The sequence below is a fragment of the Protopterus annectens genome, chromosome 5.part0 (genome assembly GCF_019279795.1).
Source record: "Protopterus annectens isolate FY-2018-M chromosome 5.part0, PAN1.0, whole genome shotgun sequence".
NCBI classification, from domain to species: Eukaryota; Metazoa; Chordata; order Ceratodontiformes; family Protopteridae; genus Protopterus; species Protopterus annectens.
This window is the reverse complement of record NC_056735.1, coordinates 275,444,311-275,467,315: the sequence shown is the minus strand read 5'-3', so window position 1 is coordinate 275,467,315 and position 23,005 is coordinate 275,444,311. Positions and strand designations below refer to the sequence as shown.

Here is a 23,005-nt window from a genome sequence, read left to right as displayed (position 1 = left end):
ATCTTGGAGGGTATCTCCAAGCTCTTTAAGGAGATCCCTCTGAAGGCGGGTGAAATGGCACAAATAATTCAGAGACCTCATGGAGAAGGTCGCTGAGGCAAACATTTGCTTCCAATACCTGTCCATAGTCCTAGACTCCTTGTTAGGGGGATGGACAGATGAAGTTTCTGCCAACTCCTTTGTGGCTGCTGCTACCACCATGGCATCAACAGGTACACCCTTAGTCAAAAACTGTTTGTCCTGAGGTGCAGATATAAATTTAGCAGGTCTCCTGGGGGTTGGTCCCACTGTGTCTGGAGCTGACCACGCCTTCCGAGCCACCACAGACATAAGTGGGTCGAAAGGCGGAGACACCCAGGAGGTGGAAGGTCAGGAACCAAACGCGTCCAGGAATACAGACTCATCCTCGGAAGGGGCTAGGGTATTCCAGTTCCCCCTCTGCCTAAGCATTTCCAAAATGTCTCAAAAGGAGACATCTTCAGAGGGGGATCTTGGGGACCCTTCCGAATCCTCTAAGTCAGTATCTGATGTGACAGACTCAGGGGAGTCAACGTGCTTCCTCTTGCACTTCCTCTTACGAGGTGACTCCTTTGAGTGATCAGGGGAGGCCTCGGATGAGGAAGAAAAACCCAAAGGGGTGCCCTGGAGCACTGGTTCCCCACACTTGGGGTCTGGAGGAGGGGCAGAGGCAGACACAGGCACTGTAGGGGGAGGAGCCGATAGGGTTGACCGTGGGACTGACTCGGGGGGGCCAGTACACTCCTCATGACCTCGAAGGCGCCCCCCCCCCCCAGAAGCAGGGAAGACTCTGGTTCCGAAGAAACCGGAATCCCTCTCCGCACCGAGGGAGACAGCTCTGAAGCCGATGTAGGAGCCAAGCTCACCTGCGCCGAAGCTCCGAGGGGGAGAACGGGGTCGGACAAGGGTCCGATGCCACTCGCCTCCTCAGAGCCGACGAGGGAGTCCTGGCACCCAGATCCCTCCAAGGACGGTGCCATGGAAGGGATCGGAGCCAACGACGGAACTGAAGGAGCAGGTATCGGAGCCGATGGTTCCACGACTCGAACCCCAACGAACTCCGGCTCCGAGCTCAAGAGAGGAGTCGCAGGAGGAATATCTACAGAAGTGGACGGAGCAGACACCTGATGAGGGGGGCTGGACATTTTCACTAGGGCCTGTGATTTCAGCAGCCTACTGACCACTCTTCTCCAAGTCCTGATCTGAAAGTCTAGAGGACAGAGAGACGTGAGAGGACCTATGACTGCGCTCCGATTGGAGCAGAGGTGACCGTGGAGCTGAGCGTATCGACTCCAAGGAGGGAGACCTAGTTCTCTTTCGACTCCCGGACGGCTACAAAGTACATGCTGGAGCCGATTGGAAGGGAGGCACATTGGTTCCGGCCGGAGCCGAGGTGGATGGCGGAGTTTCACCCAGTGACAGCTCAGAACTGGGAGCCGAAGACTTAGGTGGCTTGGAGGATTTCACAGGCTGAGCTTTGGCCGGTGAATCCTGGGGCTTGAGCAAACCCTTAAGGATTAACTTATTTTTGCGCTCCTGCAGGACTCTTAGGCTGAAAGCATGACAAACTGAACAAGAGTCCTGCAGGTGCAATGGGCCCAGACAATAGACACAAGAAGTGTGACCATCTGTCAGAGACATCTTCTGACAGCATGAGTCACACTTCTTGAATCCGGACACTTTAGTATCCTTGGACATGTTACCAAGGATAAACACGCGCACGCGCGCACACACACACACACACACACACACACACACACACACACACACACACACACACAAGAAAAACAAGTTAGCAGGCATAACTAATTAAACAATATAAACTATACAGCTAACACACACTGAAACTAAGTAAAGTCTACTACTACTGACACTACCTAAAAACGTTTTATTTTATTTTTTTAAACTAGAAAAAGACAAAAAAAGGGTTAGCCACTAATTTAAATGGCTAACGCTAAAGGGAAGGGGGGGGTAAGTAAAACAAGTTTTCAAGAAAAAAACAAGAGGGATAGATGCTATTTAGAGAATATAGCTAGGGGAATAGTACAACTAATAAAATAGATACACTATAAATTCTAGTAAAAATAGAAAAATAGAAAAAGACAATACAGTATACGAGCCTGAGCCAGTAAGACAACCTCGCAGTCTGAAGTGGCAAACGAGATCTGGGTAACTAGCGCCAGGCATGATGGGATATGGGGTAGCCTTGAGCCAGTAAACAGCTCTTGAGCTATTGAAGATGGCCGAGTCGGAGCAGAGGATCGGCTCCGAACCCAACCAGCAAGAATGAAGGCGAGATAGACAACTTAACATCAGATGTTACAACAAAAGCCTTGACTGAAACATTACCACATACCGCAGAAGCACATGATATATACATACTTTTGGTTTTACATTACACCTAGGGTAAATCTTAGTACACATCCATGCCTTTATTTAATTATTCATACAATCAATGCATATAATGCATCCAGCTTACTGCTACATCCACTCTTGGGTCTATTTTCAATTTTCATATCCAGTCTAATCTTATAGCCTTTCAACAATATTACTATCGATTCACTCTATATGCTTTCAAGCAATTACACTAAACTGAATTAAGTGTCATCCAACATGTGGAATCTATCCAAGACCTCATCTACTACAGATCAATGCAGAAGCATATAACTAGTTCATTCATACCATGTAACCTGGCAACATATACCTGTTGATACACTATCTACCCTAAAACTTATTATCTAATATCATGTACTAAGCATACATTATCATTTTACTTTTATCAACAAACTATCTGTATCTACTTCCTTCTAATACCTCTAGATTCTAATGCTGGTTTAAATGAAACCTTACTATTCAGTCCATAAGCTCCAACCACCCTAAGTGTAAATATCCATTTCAATTCCTTATTTTCCACTTTATTTTTGACATCTCCCATCCTTTTATCCTCCATTATCTTCCCAATAGCCATGAATCTAAACCTGTGCACTCTATCATTAGACTGATCACACTTTGATAAGGCACTAATAGAATCCCTTGCTTTAACACTATTGATATGTTCTTTAATCCTCTCTCTCATCATTTGTGTAGTCATGCCAACATAAAAATGTTGGCAGCAATCACATTTTGCCAAATATACTATGTTCCTTCACTCACAGTCTGCCTTTATTTTAAGCATGCATTCCTTTCCTGTTACGGGGTGCACAGATCTACTAGTATTATGTATGCATTCACACCAATTACAGTGCCCAAATGGGAATGTCCCCCATGTGAGTTCAATAATCTCTTTCTTAGGGTAACAAAGCATTCTCCAAGTTCTTTTTATTTTTGTATTGAAACTTGGGTACATCCCCTACCACTTCCTTTATTTTATCATCCATCATGAGAATAGGCCACTGTTTTTCCACTATAGCTTTTACTTCTTTCACATTATTTGTAGAAGATGTTAAAATCCTAACCTGCCTTCCCTCCTCTCTCTTATTTCTTGTTGTATTCTGTGCATCATCATTCACAAAATGGGGTTTAGTCCTATCTTATCTTAGGGTTTTAACCTACTCAATGGTGTTACTTATTTTCCCAGTTTTGTATCCTTTATTTATCAATTCCTTGGCTAAATTCTCTACCCCTTGTTCAAACACTTCTTATTGGAAAATTTCACTTGGAAATTTTTAAACATAGCTTTTGCCACTCTTGAAAAAAATACAATTTTGCACAAATCAAATAGAATTAAATGGTACAGATTTGACTCTGAAATAATAGATGAATGGACACATATGGCATATGAATGTGGTATATGAATGTGAAGTATCTCCACTTTTTGGAAATAAATGAATAACTTTTTTTCAAGCTCTATGGGCAGATATGTGTAACATTTCTAAATTTTTAGTTTTATTTACTACTCCAGTTCTTGAGATAATCCAAAAACCCAAGTACCTCTTCCTTTATCTATTCTTGCTATAGCCATAAAAGTAATTACTAACAATTGAAAAATTAAAGTTACCCCCTGTAGTGTTGAATTTATTAGTATGGCAAAAATTGTCTGCAGTAGTAAACTGCATACTGTAAAGATGAGAACTTGTAATATTACACGTTCATATAAATCTTGGCTTAACTTAAAGAGACTTGCCTGAAAATATTAATTGCTGTTGATGTATAACTTTGATGTATTGATGTAAATAGTTTGTTTTATATTTTTTGTTTATTGTTTTACAACCAAATAAAAACAATTAAAAATGAAATATTCTACTGTGCTATGAAGCATGTTCAAATGAAAGAATAGCACAAAACTTATTTCATGATGACACAGTTTGTATATTACTATTTGGCAATATAAAACAAAACCATGTAGCACCGGCACAACTGAATGAATGCAAAACTGTATGATATTTTTTTTTTGTGGGGGCAACTCGGCAAAATCAATACAAAACATGTATGACATTTCTAACACTGGACTACTGGATCCAAATGTATAGCTATAGCACAGATGTAGCTGGCTACTCTGATGCCCCTATGCCTCTTCCTAGTTTGGCACCCCTCACCAGACTCCTCTGCTGCCCTTGAATTAAAAGCACTTCAGTTTTCCATAAAAAAGCTCTTCTTTTTTTAAACTGCAGCAGACCATTCCTACAGTTTATGCCATTCATGCAACACGAAGTGCTTCAGTTCTTAAAAAAAAAAAGAGAGAGAAAGAGAAGCTTTTCTTTCCTCCTAAACCATAGCAAACTGCTTTGAGTAGCTGCCACACTTTATGCTACACAAGGAGTGCTAAGCACTTCAGCTCTGACCATACTAAGCAGTACAATGAAGACCAATCATGTACTGATCAATTCACCTAGCACTCTGTGTCCAGGGCAGCTTCTCCCTTCGTCCCACACTAGCTATGGTACTGATCTGGAAACAATGTTATCATGTGTTTATATGAATTTATTTTACAGACGTGTGTGTACGGGGTAAAAATGGTGTGCATTACAGGATTTATTGTATACCTCAGGAACATACTAAAGCACAACATTAATGCTGGTTAGCAATCTTTGTGATACAATGGGATAAAGCCATGACTGCAACCCATACAATCCAAGACTGATCTAAAATCTGGGCACTGGAGGAACTGGACAAAAAGGGTAGGAGTGAGTGGCCACTGCTGGCTCACTCATCCTTCGTAGGGGTGGAGAAACAAATCTGCTTGCAATACCAGCACTCTGTGAAAGCAGGGTATCATAGCAATGAAGCACAGAAACAAGCATGCAAATGTACGAAATGTAAAGGTGCTAGTGTTGTTGCACGCCACTCAAAATACTGCGAGGATAAAAGGAAACAGAGCAAGCAGGAAATAGTGTTGTCTGCCTTGATAGTGGCCTACCTGATAACTACAGCCACCATGGAAAAACAGGAAGAGGCTGACGGCTGGCAGACAAAGAAGAGAAACTGAAAAACACTGAAAAAAATACTTGAGAATCATAATATTTTTAGACATCTATTAAATCTGCTTAATACAAACATAGCAGGGTGTTTTAATTCACTTAAAACCATCTCTTGCAAATCAAATAATCTATCTCAGGCAATAAAAATCGGTACTAATTTTGCTCCATATTTTACACATGCTTCATATGCTTACACATGTAGATTTAGAACTGCATCTGTAAGAGTTTCAGGATTCCCCATCAACTATACCAGCAATTTTTGCCAAGAGTGAAAACTTGCCAACCTTATGAAATGATCACATGATAATCAAGTAATATTTTAACACCAAGGGACACAGGCTATTTCCAGAAAAAAAGCCATTTAGATAATTTGTTATGGAGTGAGCAGGGTAAAAATGAATGCATTTCAAAACAGAACTCTACACAACATATCACAGTATTAAGATCTAAACAGAAAGTACTCACTTTTTCACCAGTCTGTACAGCCGTTTCCTGTTATATGCAGGGGTTTTGCTTCTACTGGCTAATGCAAAGAGTCGATCAGCAAGTGCTCCGTAGTCAAACTGCAGAGACAGTTACCAGAGAACACATATTATCCAATTACTATCAAGGAAATCCAGCAACATTCCTGATAAAACAAGCTCAACAGGGACCAACTACTCTACAGCATGTGGAGTTCTGTAAAAAAAGAAAACGTTACACAATTATTGCTAACACAAGATACTGGCTTCAATGAAATAACAACACTGGAAGGACTTTACAAGTTCAGCAAATGGAAACAACTCTCTGGCAACCATAACAAATAAGCAAGATGGAGCCAGTGCACATGCAGTTATTTGAAGAGTTGCTATTGAAAATGGTTGAGGGATATCTCAGCAGATACAAGTCCAGGGAAACTATAAAGTCCAGCTGGGGAAATTCTCAGCAATGCTTGCATACTTTCTCCCGTCATTTATACCCTTCTGAGAAAATCTCACAAATGCCGTAAAACTGTCAAGCAGCCCAATTTTGTTACTTAGTTCTTTACCAAATATATGCTATTTTTGTAGGTGATTAGAGCACAGAGAAATGCTCTACACATTTATTAAATTAAAGGCAGCAAGCTTAGTCTGTAACATGCATCAAGATAGACAAGGAAAATGTTGGATAAACTCTCTAGCTCTTTAAAAGAATGAAAAAACACTAAGTAAGTGTTCTTACATTTTCAATTATTTTCTACTACAATTGCTCCTGCTGTGGGTTTCCTAGTCATGAGTAGGGTCCCCCACCCCCACCAAGCCTCCAAGTAAAACTTTTGCTAGAAACCATGATGCTTATTTAACACTGAAGTTACAAAAGTCCAGAATACAGGGTGATAAACTTTTTACTGACAACTGCCCTTATTTGGTGCAGTAACCTCAAAGATAAATACTTCCGTACCTGCTATGTAATGATACCACTCTCCAGCCTAACATCTCACAGCCTAAACAAAACAAGATTGTATTTTTTAAGGCCTTCATGTACATTCTCCTCCAGTCAAAAGGTGCTTCTCAAAACCTTTGATCATGACATCTGGCCTTATTAGAAACAGTTGCTCAGATCCACATTACTGCAGCCTAACCTTTTGAAAAAAAAAGCACCGTGTTCAGGCAGTATACATAATTTTACCACAAAAACAAACCAGTATTTATTCTGGCTACTTTCAGAAAGTACAGGGCAAACTCGACAGTTGTCTTATATGAGGCATCAGGAAAGATTCTAACTTTTGAAAAGATACTAGTATTGTTGTGTTTCCGCAGGCTTCAGATAAAATTGCATCCCTCTAACCAGTTTGCCACAATAAGCATAACGCTTCTTAGTAAATCAGTAAAACCATTACATCTTCAATGAAATCTATATACCTTTTAAATACTAAAAAAACACACAATCTCAACCTTTAAGTTGCTTCAGCAGTCTTAGACACAAAATTTTAAAATGTCTCCTTCTCAATACTCTCCAGTACATCAAGTTTCTATATAATTTCAAGATGGTTATATTTCTAGTATGGATCAATGAGGGGGTATGGTAGCCTCAACCAGATGTTCTTCGTGTTTCACTGTTGCAGTCATTACATTTGGGTTATCTGCTTGCAGTAGCCCTCAGTCAGCCTGATTAACAAAGTCTTGGGTCCTGCGTCAGTTGCTGTCTCTTCTTCCATGACATCAGGGGTATAAAACATGCAGCAGACGCCATTACATCAGTCTTTCTTGCTGTGCGGTGCCCAAAGTAGAAGCAGTTCGCAAGTGCCGGTTGGCCGACTCCTGAAATTTTCATTTTCGAGTTTCAGAACCAAAGTCTTCAACTAAAGCTAAGTACCCCGTTGGGGAAACTTTTTCTTGCTCCTTACCGATGTCAGTAAAAGTTAATAATTGCATTACTTGTGGAAAGCAAATACCTCACAAATATTTTCATTCGTACTGTAGTCCTTGCCTAGGCCCTGACCACGACGTACCTTGCTGTCGGTTTTGTGCTATATTTAATCAGTGCACTATCCGTCGCCAGTATATTTTCGCTTCTAAATATTTCGGTTCTCGGTTTAATTTTCCAGAAATGTTGGTTAGCCATCCAACTACCGGTATTCCAAAAAAACGCAAAGATAAAGACAGAGACAGGCCGCCGAGGTCCAAAGCTGCAGACGACACTTCTCCTAAGCCAGTCGTCAGTTCGCCGGTACACACTGAGGCGCTTTTGCAGCCCCTGATACCTGCTACTTCTGACTCGCAGGCCTCTACTGAGACCCATTCGGAGTCCAGTATACCGCGAGATGCTTCAACTGTGGAACCTGCGGATGTCTCTACCTTGAATGGGTCCGGAGCCGCTGTGCAAGCACCGGCTTCTGAGGGTGTATTCAGGCCTACGGACTTGCATATTAAACCAATGCCTCCTTCTTCATTTAGGCCAAAACCTCGAACCATGCCTAAGAAACTGACGCCCAGGCCGCATGCTCAGGCCTCTATGCCTAAAAAACAAATAAGAATGGCTGAAGATCTTATAACTCTAATCAGGGGAAGCCAACCTCTCCCTTCTAAGAGACCTAGGACTGAAATTATGAACCTTCTGAACAGGATTCTGATTCTTCTGATGATCTGGATTTGCCCTTATCTACTTATGAGTATTCGGATGCTAAGGACTCTATTCCCTCTACTTCCCCTCCAGAGGATTTTTCTTTTGGTGAGACCTTACATACTCTAAGGGAGCATTTCCACTGGGAAAGCCAGGATTTTTCTGATTCTAAAAAGAGGCTTAGGGATTTCTTACTCCTGCCACAGCATAGTTCATTAGCTATTCCTTCTGTACTAGACATTGTTGATGATGCCTTTTCAGAATCTAATTTGGCCCCTGATTCTTTGCCTCCTGCTCCCAGAAAACCTGACAGATATTACAGGGTTCCTGATTCTCACAAGCTCCTTTTTAAAAATCCTACTGCGGATCCAGAGACTATTTCACAGGGACCAAAGGGCATTAAGGCTTCTACTGCTAAAAATCCTACCACCTCTGATAGAGACTCCTGGACAGATGGGGTAAGAAAGTTTACACTTCTGCAACCTTGGCCATTAGGGCTTTAAACTGCCAGTTTCATATGTTAAAGTATCAACAACATGTTATTGGATTGCTTAAACAGAAAACGATGTTAAATTCCTGACTGGGCTGAAAATAAAGAATTACAGGATTTAATGCATTCTGCTGATCAGGTTGGAAAGCATACTTTGCAATGTGGATTCGATTCATTACAGGCCTCGCAGGACTGCTGTTACTGGGTCTGTCCTCAAAAGGCATGCTTGCCTTATCATGTTAAAGCTAAATTGTTGGATGCTCCCTTAAATCAGGGCAGCTTGTTTGGTAACAAGGCTGAGGAAGTTCTTAAAAAGATGGAAGATAAAGCTAAACCTATGCAAACTGTTAAAGATTTCTTACAAGTTCAGCCTCCTAGATTTAGTAGGCATTGGCCCTCTAACAATTGGTCCTTTCCAGCCCATTCCAGGTCTTCTCAAGCCAAACCTAGACACAGCAGAAACCACAGGTTTCAGTCCCAAGGGACACACAAGACTAGGCAGTGGGGGGTTTCTGCACCCAAACCTGGGAGTAGTAAGACTCCCCCCTATGGAAAATTGTCTCAATGACTTGCTTTAAAAACTTCCAAGCACTTCCCAACTGAATGCTCCTTTAGCTGGAAAGATTGGTCTGCAGGCCAAAAACTGGAAACTCATTACCCAGGGACAAATGGGTTTTAAATATAGTGACCCAAGGATACAGATTTTATTTCCACACCTTACCAATCCCAAGAGGGTGGCCAGATCTACCCCCAAATCAGTGGGCAGAGGCCCAAAATCAAATACTCTCTCTCTCTTAAACATGGGAGCTATACAGTTGGTACCAGAAGAGGAAAAGGGACAAAGTTTCTATTCAACACTTTTCCTGGTACCCAGAAAAAGCAATACATGGCATCCTATCCTGGACCTTTCTATTCTAAACACCTTTCTGGTGATTCCAAAATTCAAAATGCTGACTCTTCACCAGCTGCTTCCTATGCTAGGGCAAGGATGCATGGTTGGCAACACTAGACTTAAAAGAAGCATACCTGCACATCCCCATCAGGGAGTCTTGCAGAAGATACCTACGCTTCAAAGCAGGCTACATGCACTATCAGTTCTCTGCACTGCCCTTTTGCTCATCTACTGCGCCCAGGGTATTCACAAAGTGCCTAGCTCCAGTCATTGCATTTTGCAGGCAAAGAAATATTCAAATATACCCATACCTGGATGATTGTCTAATTCAGGCAGAAAGCAAGGACATTCTTTTGAATCATCTGGCTTTTATTCAAAGGGTACTGACTTGTCTGGGGTTCAGCATAAACGAAAAGAAATCCCACCTGGTACCCAGCCAACAAATTATATTCCTGGGAGCAAGCTTGAATACAGCTTCCCAGATGGCTTACCTCACGCCAGAGAAAAGGATTCATTTGACAACTTACTTCAAAAACAAGTGGCCACAAAAACCCAGCTATCTGCAAGGCAAATACTGCAAGCCTTGGGTTCATGGCCTCCTGCATTCTTCTAATTCCATATGCAAGGATGCATATAAGGAAACTACAATGGTATCTCAAAAGCCTATGGTGTCAACATTCACAGGATCTAGAAGCAAGGATTCCTATCATACCTTGCCTACGCCTAGAGTTCTTTTGGTGGGCAGAGGCCTGCCACCAAAACAGGGGACTACCATTCACATTACCCCCTGCCGCCCAAATCCTAACAACAGACGCATCAGACTATGCATGGGGGGCTCACTTGGCAGGGAAGTGCATTCAGGGCAAATGGAACCCAAGTCAAATGCACCTGTACATAAATCAAAAGGGAATGTTAGCTGTACAGAATGCTCTAACAGCCTTCAAGGACCACATTCTTCCAGGACAACTAATGGTAAGGACGGACTACACTACTGTCATGTGGTACATAAACAAGCAGGGGGGTACACATTCTTATCCCCTCTGCAGATTAGCCATGGCATTGTGGAACACAGCCTTGATCTACCAAGTGAATCTACAAGCTCAATTCCTGCCAGGAAAACTAAATACACTGGCAGACGGACTAAGTAGAAATCTCATGGACCCACACGAGTGGAAACTGGAACCAAGGATTTTCAACATGTTGACAAGCAAATGGGGGATTCCAGATATAGACCTGTTTGCCTCCCCCCAGAACCACACAAGGATTCTCCACAAGCTAGCTTGAAAAGTGGAAGCTCTATCAGTTTATGCCTTTCCTCCTCTGCCTCTGCTCTCCAAGGTACTACTAAAGATCAAACAGGACAAGCCAAGGATGATTTTAATTGCACCAGACTAGCCTCGCCAACACTGGTACCCACTCTTGCGCAGTGCGTCATGTTTGGCTCCATGGCACCTGCCTCAGATTCCTTCCCTGTTGTCTCAGCAGGTGAATCAGATTCTGCACCCTCAGCTGCAAACCCTGAACTTAACAGCCAGGCTAATTACCCAATCTCTCCTTCACCATCCTACAGTAAATCAGTGATGGATATCATTTTAGATGCAAGGAGGCCTAGTACTAGAAAATCCTATGCTGCAAAATGGAAAAGATTCTGTGCCTGGAACCAATCTCAAGGAATGAACGCAACAGTGCCCAATTTACCTCTACAATACTTGACTGAGATGCTTCATAAGGGCTTGTCTTTTTCCTCCGTCAAAATTCATGCCTCAGCCATTTCAGCTCATTATAGCACAGAGCATCCCCTCTTCTCTCACCCACTGCTCAAGCAGTTCCTCAGGGGGGCCAAAAATTTAAGGCCACCCAGGAGAGCTCCAACTATAGCCTGGGATCTTAACTTTGTCTTGAAGAAACTCACTCTTTCTCCTTTCGAGCCAATTGCTATCGCAGATTAAAAATTTCTTTCCTGGAAAACAGCTTTGCTTTTAGCAATCACTTCTGCAAGAAGGGTTTCTAAATTACAGGCCCTTATGGCAGTGGAACCTTTCATCATCTTTCATGCGGACACGGTGTCCCTCAGAACCAATCCCTACTTCATGCCCAAGGTGGTATCCAGTGTGGCTCTTAATCAGTCCAATCATTTGCCTACCTTCTTTCCTAACCCACAGAACAAAGGGAAACGGATACTGCACTCTTTAGATGTGCACAGACAGCTTAGATTCTACTCGGACAGGACTAAACCGCAAAGGAAATCTTAACAACTGCTGGTGGCATTTGCTGTAGGGACAGAGGGGAAAACTATTTCAAAACAAACAATTTCAAAATGGATAGGCCACTGCATTCATTTCTGCTATAAGCACCATGGTAAACCTATCCCACAGGTCATCAGAAACCCATTCAACCAGGGCTGCATCTACCTCTTCAGCCTTTCTCAGGGGGATCCCTACTAGGGACATCCTAGAAGCTACCTGGAGTTCTGTACATACTTTCACCAAGCATTATCATTTGCCAATTTTCTCTAAATCCAGAGCTGGTTTTGCCACTGCAGTCTTGCAGGGCCTTATAGCTGGTCCTAATTCTATTTAAATTCCTCCTTCCAACCCTAGCTTTTGGAATCTACCCAAATGTAATGACTGCAACAGTGAAACACGAAGAACATAGTACAGTTGTGTACACTTACCATAAATGTGGATGTTCGAGTGTATTCACTGTTGCAGTCCTGGTTACCCTCCCTCCAGCCCCCTTTCTTCTTTTGGTTACACCTCTACTCTCACTTACTACGCTCTAAAAGCTTTTTGGTGTATTTGTTTTTTTGTTGGAGGTATATCCTAGTATTTATAGATTTAATTGCTTCCCATTAGGGGGGCAACTGACATCTGGGGCAAGAAAAAAGTACAGTTGTGTACCTACCATAAATGTAGATGTTCGAGTGTATTCACTGTTGCAGTCATTACTCTTGAATTATCCTGCTGGCAGGCTACCCGCAGTCGGCCAGATTTCAAAGTCTAGGTCCGGCGTCAGTTGCTGTCACCTCTTCCCTGACGTCAGTGCGCTAGGGGTATAAAAGTAGCAGCCGACGCAATTTTCTTCAGTTTTTCTTGCCCCACATGTCAGGTGCCCCTAAACTGGTAGGCTGAAAGAATATGCCAATAAAAATACATGCACAAAAATAACATGTCCTTCATCTACAAGCAAATACACCAAAAATGTTGTAGAGGATAGAGAAGTGTAGATAAGCCCCAGCAAAGAAAAGGGGGGTGGTGGGTGGGTAACCTGGACTGCAACAGTGAATACACTCGAACATCTACATTTATGGTAGGTACACAACTGTACTACGTTCATCGTGTTTCACTGTTGCAGTCATTACTCTTGGGTTGAATCCCAAAGCTGAGGTAGGGTGGCTGGTCTAAATAGGATTTGGAGAGACTATGAGGCCCTGCAGAACTGCAGTGGCAAAGCCTGCTCTGGACTTATAATAAAGAGAAAAGCGGTAGTGCTTTGTGAAGGTGTGCACTGAACTCCACGTTGCAGCCTCTAAGATATCTTTGGTCGGTACTCCTCTGAGGAAGGCTGCTGAGGTGGCTGTTGCTCTGGTGGAATGAGGCCTAATATCCTTAGGCACTGATTTGCCATGTTAGAGATAGCAGAAACGGATGCAATGGCGTATCCATTTAGAAATAGTCTGTTTTGAGATGGCCTTTCTTTGTGAACCTGCAGCATATGACACTAAAAGTTGCTCAGTCTTTCTGAAAGCTTTAGTTTTGTCCAAGTAGAATCTTAGCAGCCTGTGTATGTCCAAAGAATGCAAAATTTTTTCACCCTTGTTTTGTGGATTAGAATAAAAGGTTGGCAAGTGGATGGTTTGGTTGAGGGCCACACTGGACACCACCTTAGGCATAAATGTAGGGTTTGTCCACAGAGAAACCCTGTCTGGATGGAAAATGATGAAAGGTTCCACAGCCATGAGTGCTTGTAGTTCTGAGACTCGTCTTGCACAGGTTATTGCTAGGAGCAGAGCTGTTTTCCAGGATAAGAATTTTATATCTGCTGTTGACGCTGGCTCAAAAGGAGGTAGTGTAAGTTTTTCCAAAACATAATTGAGGTCCCAGGCCGGAATTGGTGCTCTCCTTGGAGGCCTAATGTTTTTCGCCCCTCTGAGGTACTGCATTAGTAAAGGATGAGAAAAAAATAGGTGGTTCCGTATTGTAATGGGCTGAAATGGCAGAGGCATGAATCTTAATAGATGAGAAAGAAAGGCCTTTGTTTAGCATTTCAGTTAGGTATTGCAAAATCTGAGGGATATTTGGTACACTTGTGTCTATGCCTTGTTCCTGGTTCCAAGCAGAGAATCTTTTCTATTTTTCTGCATAAGATTTTCTGGTACTGGGCCTTCTGGCCTCCAAGATAATGTCCATAACAGCTTTTGTAAGTGGTGTGCTCTGAATGGCTACATTATTCGCCATGCTGCCAGATTTAAGGTCTTGAGTTGGCTGTGCAGGATCTGACTGTTTTGTTGGGTTAGCAATTGAAAAGTTTGAGGCAATATCAATGCTGGTCCTTGAGACAAGCTCTTAAGGATTGGGTACCAGTGCTGGCATGGCCAGTCTGGTGCAATCAGGATCATGTTTGGCCTCTCTTGTCTGACCTTTAGGAGTACCCTGAGAAGGAGAGGCAGTGGGGGAAAGGTATATACTGTTAGATTTGTCCAGCTGAAGGATAGGGTGTCCATTTTCCATGCTTGTTTGTGATAAATCCTTGTGCAAAATCACTGTAATTGGCAGTTGTGAGGGGAGGCAAATAGATCTATGTCTAGGCATCCCCATCTCTTTATTATCATGCTGAAGACTTGTGGATCCAGTTTCCATTCGTGGGGATCCATGAGGTTTCTGCTTAGTTCGTCTGCCAGTGTGTTTGTTTTTCCTGGCAGGAACTGTGCTTGCAAGTGTATTTGAGATGACAATGCTGTGTCCCATAGGGTCACTGTTTGTCTGTAGAGGGGGTAGGAATGTGTACCTCCCTGCTTGTTCCTGATGCGTCCGTTGTCAGTGTCTGTCTGGCTGTGGGTAAAGTGAATAGCAGACCCTTGTTGTGGTGGCAGGCTTTTGTTCACCATCGAAACTCCTGTTGCACGCAGGGGATGAGTGCAATTACTGTCTCCAGGCTGTGGCAATGCTGAGTCCAAACACTTTTTAGATACCATTGTAGTTTCCTCATATGCAGTCTGACATATGGAATTAGTAGAATGCAGGATGCCATGAAACCCAAGGCCTGCAGGATTTTCCTTGCAGATACGTGGGTTTTTATTGTCAAACTCTTGAAGTAGTCAGTTGCTTTTGTTTGTCTGGCGTGAGATAAGCCATCTGGGCAGTTGTATTTACGCTTGCACCCAGGAATATTATCTCTTGAGAGGCACTAGTTGATTTCTTTTCGTTTACTGTGTACCCTAGGCCAATTAGTAATCTTTTTACAAACGCCAGATGTTTTAGAAAAATGTCTTTGTTCTCTGCTTGAATTAGGCAGTCGTCCAAGTAAGGATATATCTGAATTCCTTTTTGTCTGCAAAAAGCAATTACTGGTGCCAGGCATTTTGTGAAGACCCTGGGCGCAGTAGATAAGCCAAAGGGCAGTGCAGAGAATTTGGTAATGCATTGAGCCAGCTATGAATCTGAGGTATCTTCTGCAAGATTGTCTGATTGGGACATGCAGGTATGCCTCCTTTAGGTCCAAAGTTACGAGCCAAGCCTTCTTGCCCAGCATGAGCAGTAGCTGCTGCATAGTCAGCATCTTGAATTTTGGAACTTCCAGAAACGTATTTAGTATAGACAGGTCCAGTATTGGTCTCCAGGTTTTGTCCTTTCTGGGTACTAGGAAAAGTCTGGAGTAAAATCCTTGCCCCTGCTCTTGTTGCGGTACTTGCTGAATGGCCCTCATGTCCATGAGGGCCGTAATTTATTTATGTGCCTCTGCCCATTGATTGTGTGGCAGGTCTGGCATACCTTTTGACCTTGGTAGAGTGTGGAAATGGAACCTGTAAGCCTTGGGACACTATGTTCAGGACTCATTTGTCTTGGGTAATCCTTTGCCAATTTGTGGAGAAAAGTGCTAGTTTTCCCCCTAAGGGGGCTGCCAAAAGAAAAGTGCGTGGATCTGGTAGAGGAAAGAAATTGGGACTGTTTCCTGTAAGGTTGTGATTTGTCTTCTCTGCTTTTCGAGGTAGGAGCACCCCATTGTTTAGGCCTGTATGAGCCTTGGGGCTGACCTCTGCCTCTGGGACGCCTGTACCTGCCTCTTTGTGGTCTGTCTGACACTGGAAAGGACCAATTTTTAGAAGGCCAGTTCCTGCTAAATCTGGGTGGCTGTACCTGTAAGAAATCCTTGACTGTCTGCATGGATTTTCTTTATCCTCCATTTTTTTCAATACCTCTTCTGCTTTAGAGCCAAACTAAGTATCATGCTGTAATGGTGCATCTAATAAGTTTGCTTTAACATGATCAGACAGATTTTGTTCCTTTAACCAAGCATGCCTTCTAATAACAGAACCTGTAACAGCGGCCCTGCAGGAGACCTCCAGTGAATCATAACCACATTGCAAAGTATGCTTTCCCACTTGTTCAGCTGCATGTAACATATCGTGCAATTCCTTGTTTTCTGAACATTCAGTATTTGTCAACATTTTCTGCTTAAGCAGTGACATTAAATATTGCTGATATTTAAGCATATGAAACTGACAATTTAAGGCCCTTATAGCCAGGGTAACAGAACTGCAGACTTTTTTCCCCCATCTGTCTAGAGCCCTGGAATCCCTATCAGAGGGGACAGGGTTTTTTGCAGTGGAAACTTTAACCCCCTTGGGACCTTGTGATATAGTTTCTGGGTCAGCAGCGAGGTTTTTATACAGGAATTTATGAGAATCCGGAACCCTGTAGTATCTGTCTGGCTTAGCAGGTGCAGGGGGTAGAGAGTCTGGGAACAGGCCGGACTCTGAGAATACATCGTCCACAATGTCAAGTACAGGTGGAACAGCAAGGGGTCTGTGCTGAGGAAGTAGCAGAAAGTCTCTGAGCCTTTTCTTAGATTCAGAATAATCTTGGCTCTACCAGTGGAAATGTTCCCTCATGGTATGCAGGGTTTCCCCAAAAGAATAATCCTCAGGAGGACAGGCTGAAGGAATGGATTCTTCATCATCAGAATCCTCATAGGGAAGCATGCAGTAATCTTGTTCAGAAGAGGAATCAAAGGAAATAGAAACCTGATAAGAAGAATCATACTCTGTCTCTTGCCTAGGCCTCTTATCAGGAGGGGGATGGGAACCCCTGATCAAAGTAATTAGGTCTTCGGCCATTTTGAGCATCTGTTTTTTAGGCATGGTAGTCTGAGTAGGAGAATGCTGTACTTGTTTCTTTGTCTTTATAGCTGCTTTAGTCTTTGTCTTTGAAGCTGAGGATGGCTTTATATATAGTTGTGTAGTTATGAAGACACCCTCAGAAGCCAATGCCTGCTCAGCGGCTCCGGACCCATCTGAGGGAATGATTTCCGAGTGTCCAATACCTTGAGTATCCAGAGGCCCAGAAAGAAGCGGCCTGTGCCTCTGAGGTATCGGGCGCCAGGGGCTGCGAAAGCACCTCACTGAGAACTGGTGAACCAGCGACTGGCCTAGAAGAGGCTTTGTCGTTGGTTTTATAGGTTCATAGGTTCATAGGTTTATACTAGGCTATCTGCCCTAAGGCATTTATAAGCCTAGCCCAAATTTTTGTGGCTTACGCCACCCCTTATATGAAAAAATACTGTGCCCATTAGTTTGTTGTGCCTCTGTCCAGCAGTGACACAGAGATGATTCCCGGGGTAAACCTACGATCTCCCATCCACAGGTTTAGATTTCTCTTGAACAGAGTCAGCGAGGTGCTCTGCCTCACATGGACCGGGATTTTATTCCACAGCATAGGGAGTCTCTGAGTGATAAATCTATCCCTCCAGCACGTCCTATTTATATCCGTGCTAAGGTTTAAGTCGCTTGCTCTAGTGGTTTTGGTGGATTTGGATTTTTGAGGTGGAGCATGTCCATTAATTCGGGTTGGACATGGCCTTGTATGTCAGGCACATGTCACCTCTGAGCAGGCGGTATGCGACTGAATAGAGCTGGAGTTTCTTCAATCTGGCAGCATATGACAGATTTTGGAGTCCCTTTATCCTTTTGGTGAGGAACTTTTGGGGTCTCTCCAATTGCTGCAGATGTCTGGTGAGATACATCCCGAATGGGGCATTGTACTCGATCATTGGTCTGATAAGTGAAGAGTACAGGGAACAATGACCTCACTAGATCTGGATGTGAATCCCTTCATGATCAGGTGGGCAATGTAGAAGGTCTTTCTAACCACTTTAGCAATGTGAGTGTCAAAAGAAAGGCCACTGTCAACCTGGGTCCCCAGGTCCCTGATAACCTCTTCTGTGCTTAGTGGATTGCCACCTATATGGTAGCTTGGGGTTACCTTGTTTTTCCCGAAGGGTATGACTATACATTTTTGGCGTTTAACTTCAGGCCATGGCTCTGGCACCAGCTATCTGTTTCCGTGAGTCCCTTCTGAAGGCTATCCGTGTCCGATGCACTTTCCACTATGGCCCAGTTTGCAGTCGTCTGCAAACTTTGTCAGCCAAAGTCCTCCCATGCTGGCCTGTACTTCTGAGAAGTAGATGCCAAACAATAGGGGCCAAGGACCGAGCCCTGTGGGACACCACTTGTGACCGGCTTGGAGTCTGACACAGCGCCAGCAACTCTAACCCTGTGGGTTCTGTCCTTAAGCCAGTTTGCAACCCATCTTGTGACATATGGGTTTACATTTAAGCTGGTAAGTTTTTCTACAATACCAGTGGGGTATTGTGTGAAGCCTTTGCAAGGTCAAGGTAGGCTGTATGGACTGCCTTTCCCTCATCAATGGCCTTGGTGACTGTTTCGAAGAAGTCGACCAAGTTCAAAAGGCATGATCTTCCCTTGACAAAGCCAAACTGGGTCGGGTCCAATGTCTGCAAGTCCCCTATATCTTTGTTTATGAGCTCCATTATGATCCTCTCCATAGCTTTGCAGACTAGACTTGTTAAGCTTATGGGGCGGTAATTACCAGGGTCCGTAGAGGCGCCGCCTTTGTGGAGTGGGACCACAGTTGCCGTACGCCACTCCTTGGGCACGTATCCGTTTTGGACCTTGGATGGCTATCCTTTTCCTTATCCTTGCGTTTTTTGTAAACTGCGGTTGTCGGCTGATCCGACGGCATTATGTAGTTAAATCTTCAGCCAAAGTAATGAAAAGCAAAATCAAACCGATGCTTGATAGTGCGTTGGTTAAATCTAGCACAAAACCGACAGCTAACAATGTTGTGATCAGGGCCTAGGCAAGGAATACAGTAAGAGTGAAAATCCTTATGAGGTATTTGCTTCCCACAAGAAAAACAATTGTTAACTTTTTCTGACAGTCTGGAGCAAGAAAAAAGTTTCCCCAATGGGGTACTTAGCTTTAATGAAGACTTCGGATCTGAAATTCTGATTTGAAAATCTCAGGAGTCGGCCGACCGGCACTTGCGAACTGCTTTTGCTTCAGGCACCGTGCGGCAAGAAAGACTGAAGAAAATGGCATCGGCCGCTACTTTTATACCCCTGGCGCACTGATGTCAGGGAAGAGGCGACAGCAACCGATGCCGGACCTAGACTTTGGAATCTGGCCGACTGCAGGTAGCCTGCCAGCAGGAAAACCCAAGAGTAATGACTGCAACAGTGAAACACGATGAACATCTGATGTAATGGCGTCGGCTGCATGTTTTATACCCCTGACGTTATGGAAGAAGGGACAGCAACCGACGGAGGACCCAAGACTTTGTTAATCAGGCTGAGGGCTACTGCAAGCACATAACCCAAATGTAATGACTGCAACAGTGAATACACTCAAACATCTACATTTATGGTAAGTGTACACAACTGTACTTTCTAACAACCAAGGCATTCCCAACTAGAGCTCATAAACATCCTTCAAATGGAAACCTTTAGCAAAACATCAGCAGATGTCTTAAAAACAAATTAGGTCACCAGGCCTAATTACAGGGTACCACAGTAACCCAGGATTAGTGTTACTATCTGATAGCACTTGGTTATTTTCAGTTGCCATATTAAATTAACTCAACTGCCATCCAATTCTGGAAAACAGATAAAGTGCTTCCTCCAGGTTCAGAACCAAATCATTTGGTGTTCAAAGCAGGCATATTAAATATTTCTATTATCATTTTTAATAAAACTGAGGAGTGCCCACTATAAAGCTGGATTTATGTGAACAGCTCCAGCTACAAGAACAAGCAGGACTGACTCCTCACACAGACTATTGGGCACACCAAACTAGGACACCAGTCTTATCCCTTAGTCACATAATGCAATGCCAAACTATAATCCAATTCTGGACCAAGCAAAACAGAAAAAGATGGGGGAGGAGGTTAAACTTCTTCCTACAACTGTCACTCTTCTCACAGATCCGACACTATGACGAGTACCCATAATTTTTGCATCGGACATCAACGAGCTCCACGTGCAGAACCATAAGGGGAGATTCCTCAGCTCAGATTTCTTGACTGATGTTTTTTAGGGCATTCCTTTGATGAGAGTGGAAATCTTGGCCAAATTATAATGCCCTACAACTGCATTTGTGGATGACCATGTAGCTTTGTGGAACATGGCCATGGAGCCAACGAACAAAACCGCCATAAGACCACGTTGCCAACGAACAAAACTGTCATTTGGAATTCATTGCTACTTGGATTTTTATCCGCAACATTAAAGTTGTGTTTTAACAGTAATCTCTTATTGTGTGCAGTCCGCATTTTAGTAGTTTTGAACATGGCCATGGATATAGAAACAGCTCAAATGGAATGATTTAGGATGATGTGTTTGCAATAAGCAGCCATACTTTTGTAACAGAAAACAATACAATTCAAAAGCCAGCTTGTAAGACAATATTTTATAACTTAACCTCTGAATCCCTTGGGACAGGTTTAGTTCATTTGCATAGTAACTGAGCTATTTATGTACATCCTTACAGTTCAACTGATATTTTGGTAAAAACAAAACTAGAAGTTAACAGACTGGTTCGGGTTTGTGTATAACTACTCATGACATAAAATAAATACTTGTCTGAAAGAAACCTTGTTTTTTAATAAGGGTGGAGTTAATACACACAAGGCTTATAGCTCTGAATTTTCCTTGGCAAAAATAATCACTGCAACAAGTAAGGTCTCCCCTGATAAGAACTATAAATCTATTAATGTTGTGGATTGTGGCATACAGGAAAGACCTTCTGTAGCATAAGACAAATATCCCACAACAGAACAAGATCCCTAACAAAGACAAAAAAAAAAAATAAGTGAAGAAGGAAGATATACCTTAAATTTTGACCTATATGAAGTGTGAAACTGCTGCCAAATGAATACTGACTGAAGAATGAATTTAGTATCAAAAAGACTTATACTAAAGCTACTTGAATAAAGGAACACAATAATTCTGAAAACCTCTAAGCCCCCAGTAATTCTGAAAACCTCTGCCAAGCAAGAGAAGTCTCAGCAGCCTGATACTTAAGTGATCCGTTATTAGGACCAAGGTATCTCCCAAAGGTGAGGTCATCAGGTGGGTAGTCTGGAGCTAATGTATTTTTGATGTCAGTATGTAACCTGAAGAAGGATACTTGTAACCTACAATCCAGGTTATCCTTCTCTTCCTCCTGGACAACATCAGAATTTGGCCTATTATTTACCAGAACTGTGAGGGGGGGGGTTCCTACTATACCCGCAGGGACATTCACTAGTTGTGGAAGATCTGCTGTGATCCAACAACTGCCAGCTGTGAAGAAGGGTTAAGAATCCCTGGGGTAGCAAATACCAGTCCTGAGGTTGGATAGGGAAGTAAAAGGCTTTAGCTTCCTTGACTCTGACCTTAGATATTTGTCAGATGCCTGAAATTTGGGTCCAGTATGGATATCTTCTGGTTCTGATAAGTGGTCATCATCAGCAGCAATAAGCAATGGTAACCCTTTGTCCCCCTCCTTGATCAAAATATGTCTCTCTAATGGCAGTTGGGGATAGCTGTCATCCAAAGGCTCAGGTTTACTTTTGGTCTGGAACTTTGTACCAGGTACATGACATGACAAGACATCCTGCTTATGAGGTATTGTTGGGGGTAAGGCAATTCTCTAGGTATCAGGCTTTGGGGTGGTGGTGATACAAATGCTGCATCATTACTGAGGTCCTTAAACCAAGACCGCATGGGGCGCCCTCTAACTTGGGTCTTTTCAGTACTATTTATTAAGCCAACCCAGTAAAGGAAATGATTGTGGCTTGTTTAAATGTATTATTGTATAGGTTCACAGGTTCATACTAGGCTATCTGCCCTAGGACATTTATAAGCCTAGGCAGAATGTGTTTTGCTTTCGCCACCTATTTTAAATTTATTTTGCTATGCCCTTTTTCGAGGTTAGTATACTGTGCCTCTGTCTAACAGTGACACAGAAGTGATACCTGGGGTAAACCTACGATCTCCCATCCACTCATCAAGATTCCTCTTGAAGAGAGTTAATGAGGGACTCTGCCTAACCTGGACTGGGATTTTATTCCAGAGTGAAGGGAGCCTCTGGGTTATGAATCTGTCCCTCCAGCATGTCCTATTTATTTCCGTGCTGAGGTTCAAGCCTCTCGAGCGCGTAGCTCGATGGGATTTGGATTTTCTGAGGTGCAGCATGTCCATTAATTCCGGGTTGGACATGGCTTTATACGTCAGGCACAGATCGCCTCTGAACAGGCGGCATGCCACTGAGTAGAGCTGGAGTTTCTTTAACCGGGCAGCATATGGCATCTGTTTGAGCCCTTTGATCCTCTTGGTGAGGTACTTTTGGGGTCTTTCCAGTTGCTGCAGGTGTCTGGTAAGGTACATCCCAAAAGGGGCATTGTACTCAATTATGGGCCTGATGAGGGATGAGTAAAGAGGCACGATGACCTCCCCTGATCTAGATGTGAATCCCTTCATGATTAGGTGGGCTATATAAAATGTTTTTCTAACCACTTTGGCCACGTGGTTGTCAAATGAGAGATTGCC

The 23,005-nt window shown here is 43.1% G+C and overlaps 1 protein-coding gene across 1 annotated transcript in view; it reads right to left on the bottom strand.

The window, feature by feature from the left end:
• Window positions 1-23,005, bottom strand: part of RRP1B (ribosomal RNA processing 1B) — a 1,940,580-nt gene that overhangs the window by 675,617 nt on the left and 1,241,958 nt on the right. Inside the window, exon 10 of the mRNA XM_044071827.1 lies at window positions 5,901-5,998. Coding sequence (XP_043927762.1) covers window positions 5,901-5,998 — 98 coding nt within the window. The remainder of the gene's footprint in view (window positions 1-5,900; window positions 5,999-23,005) is intronic.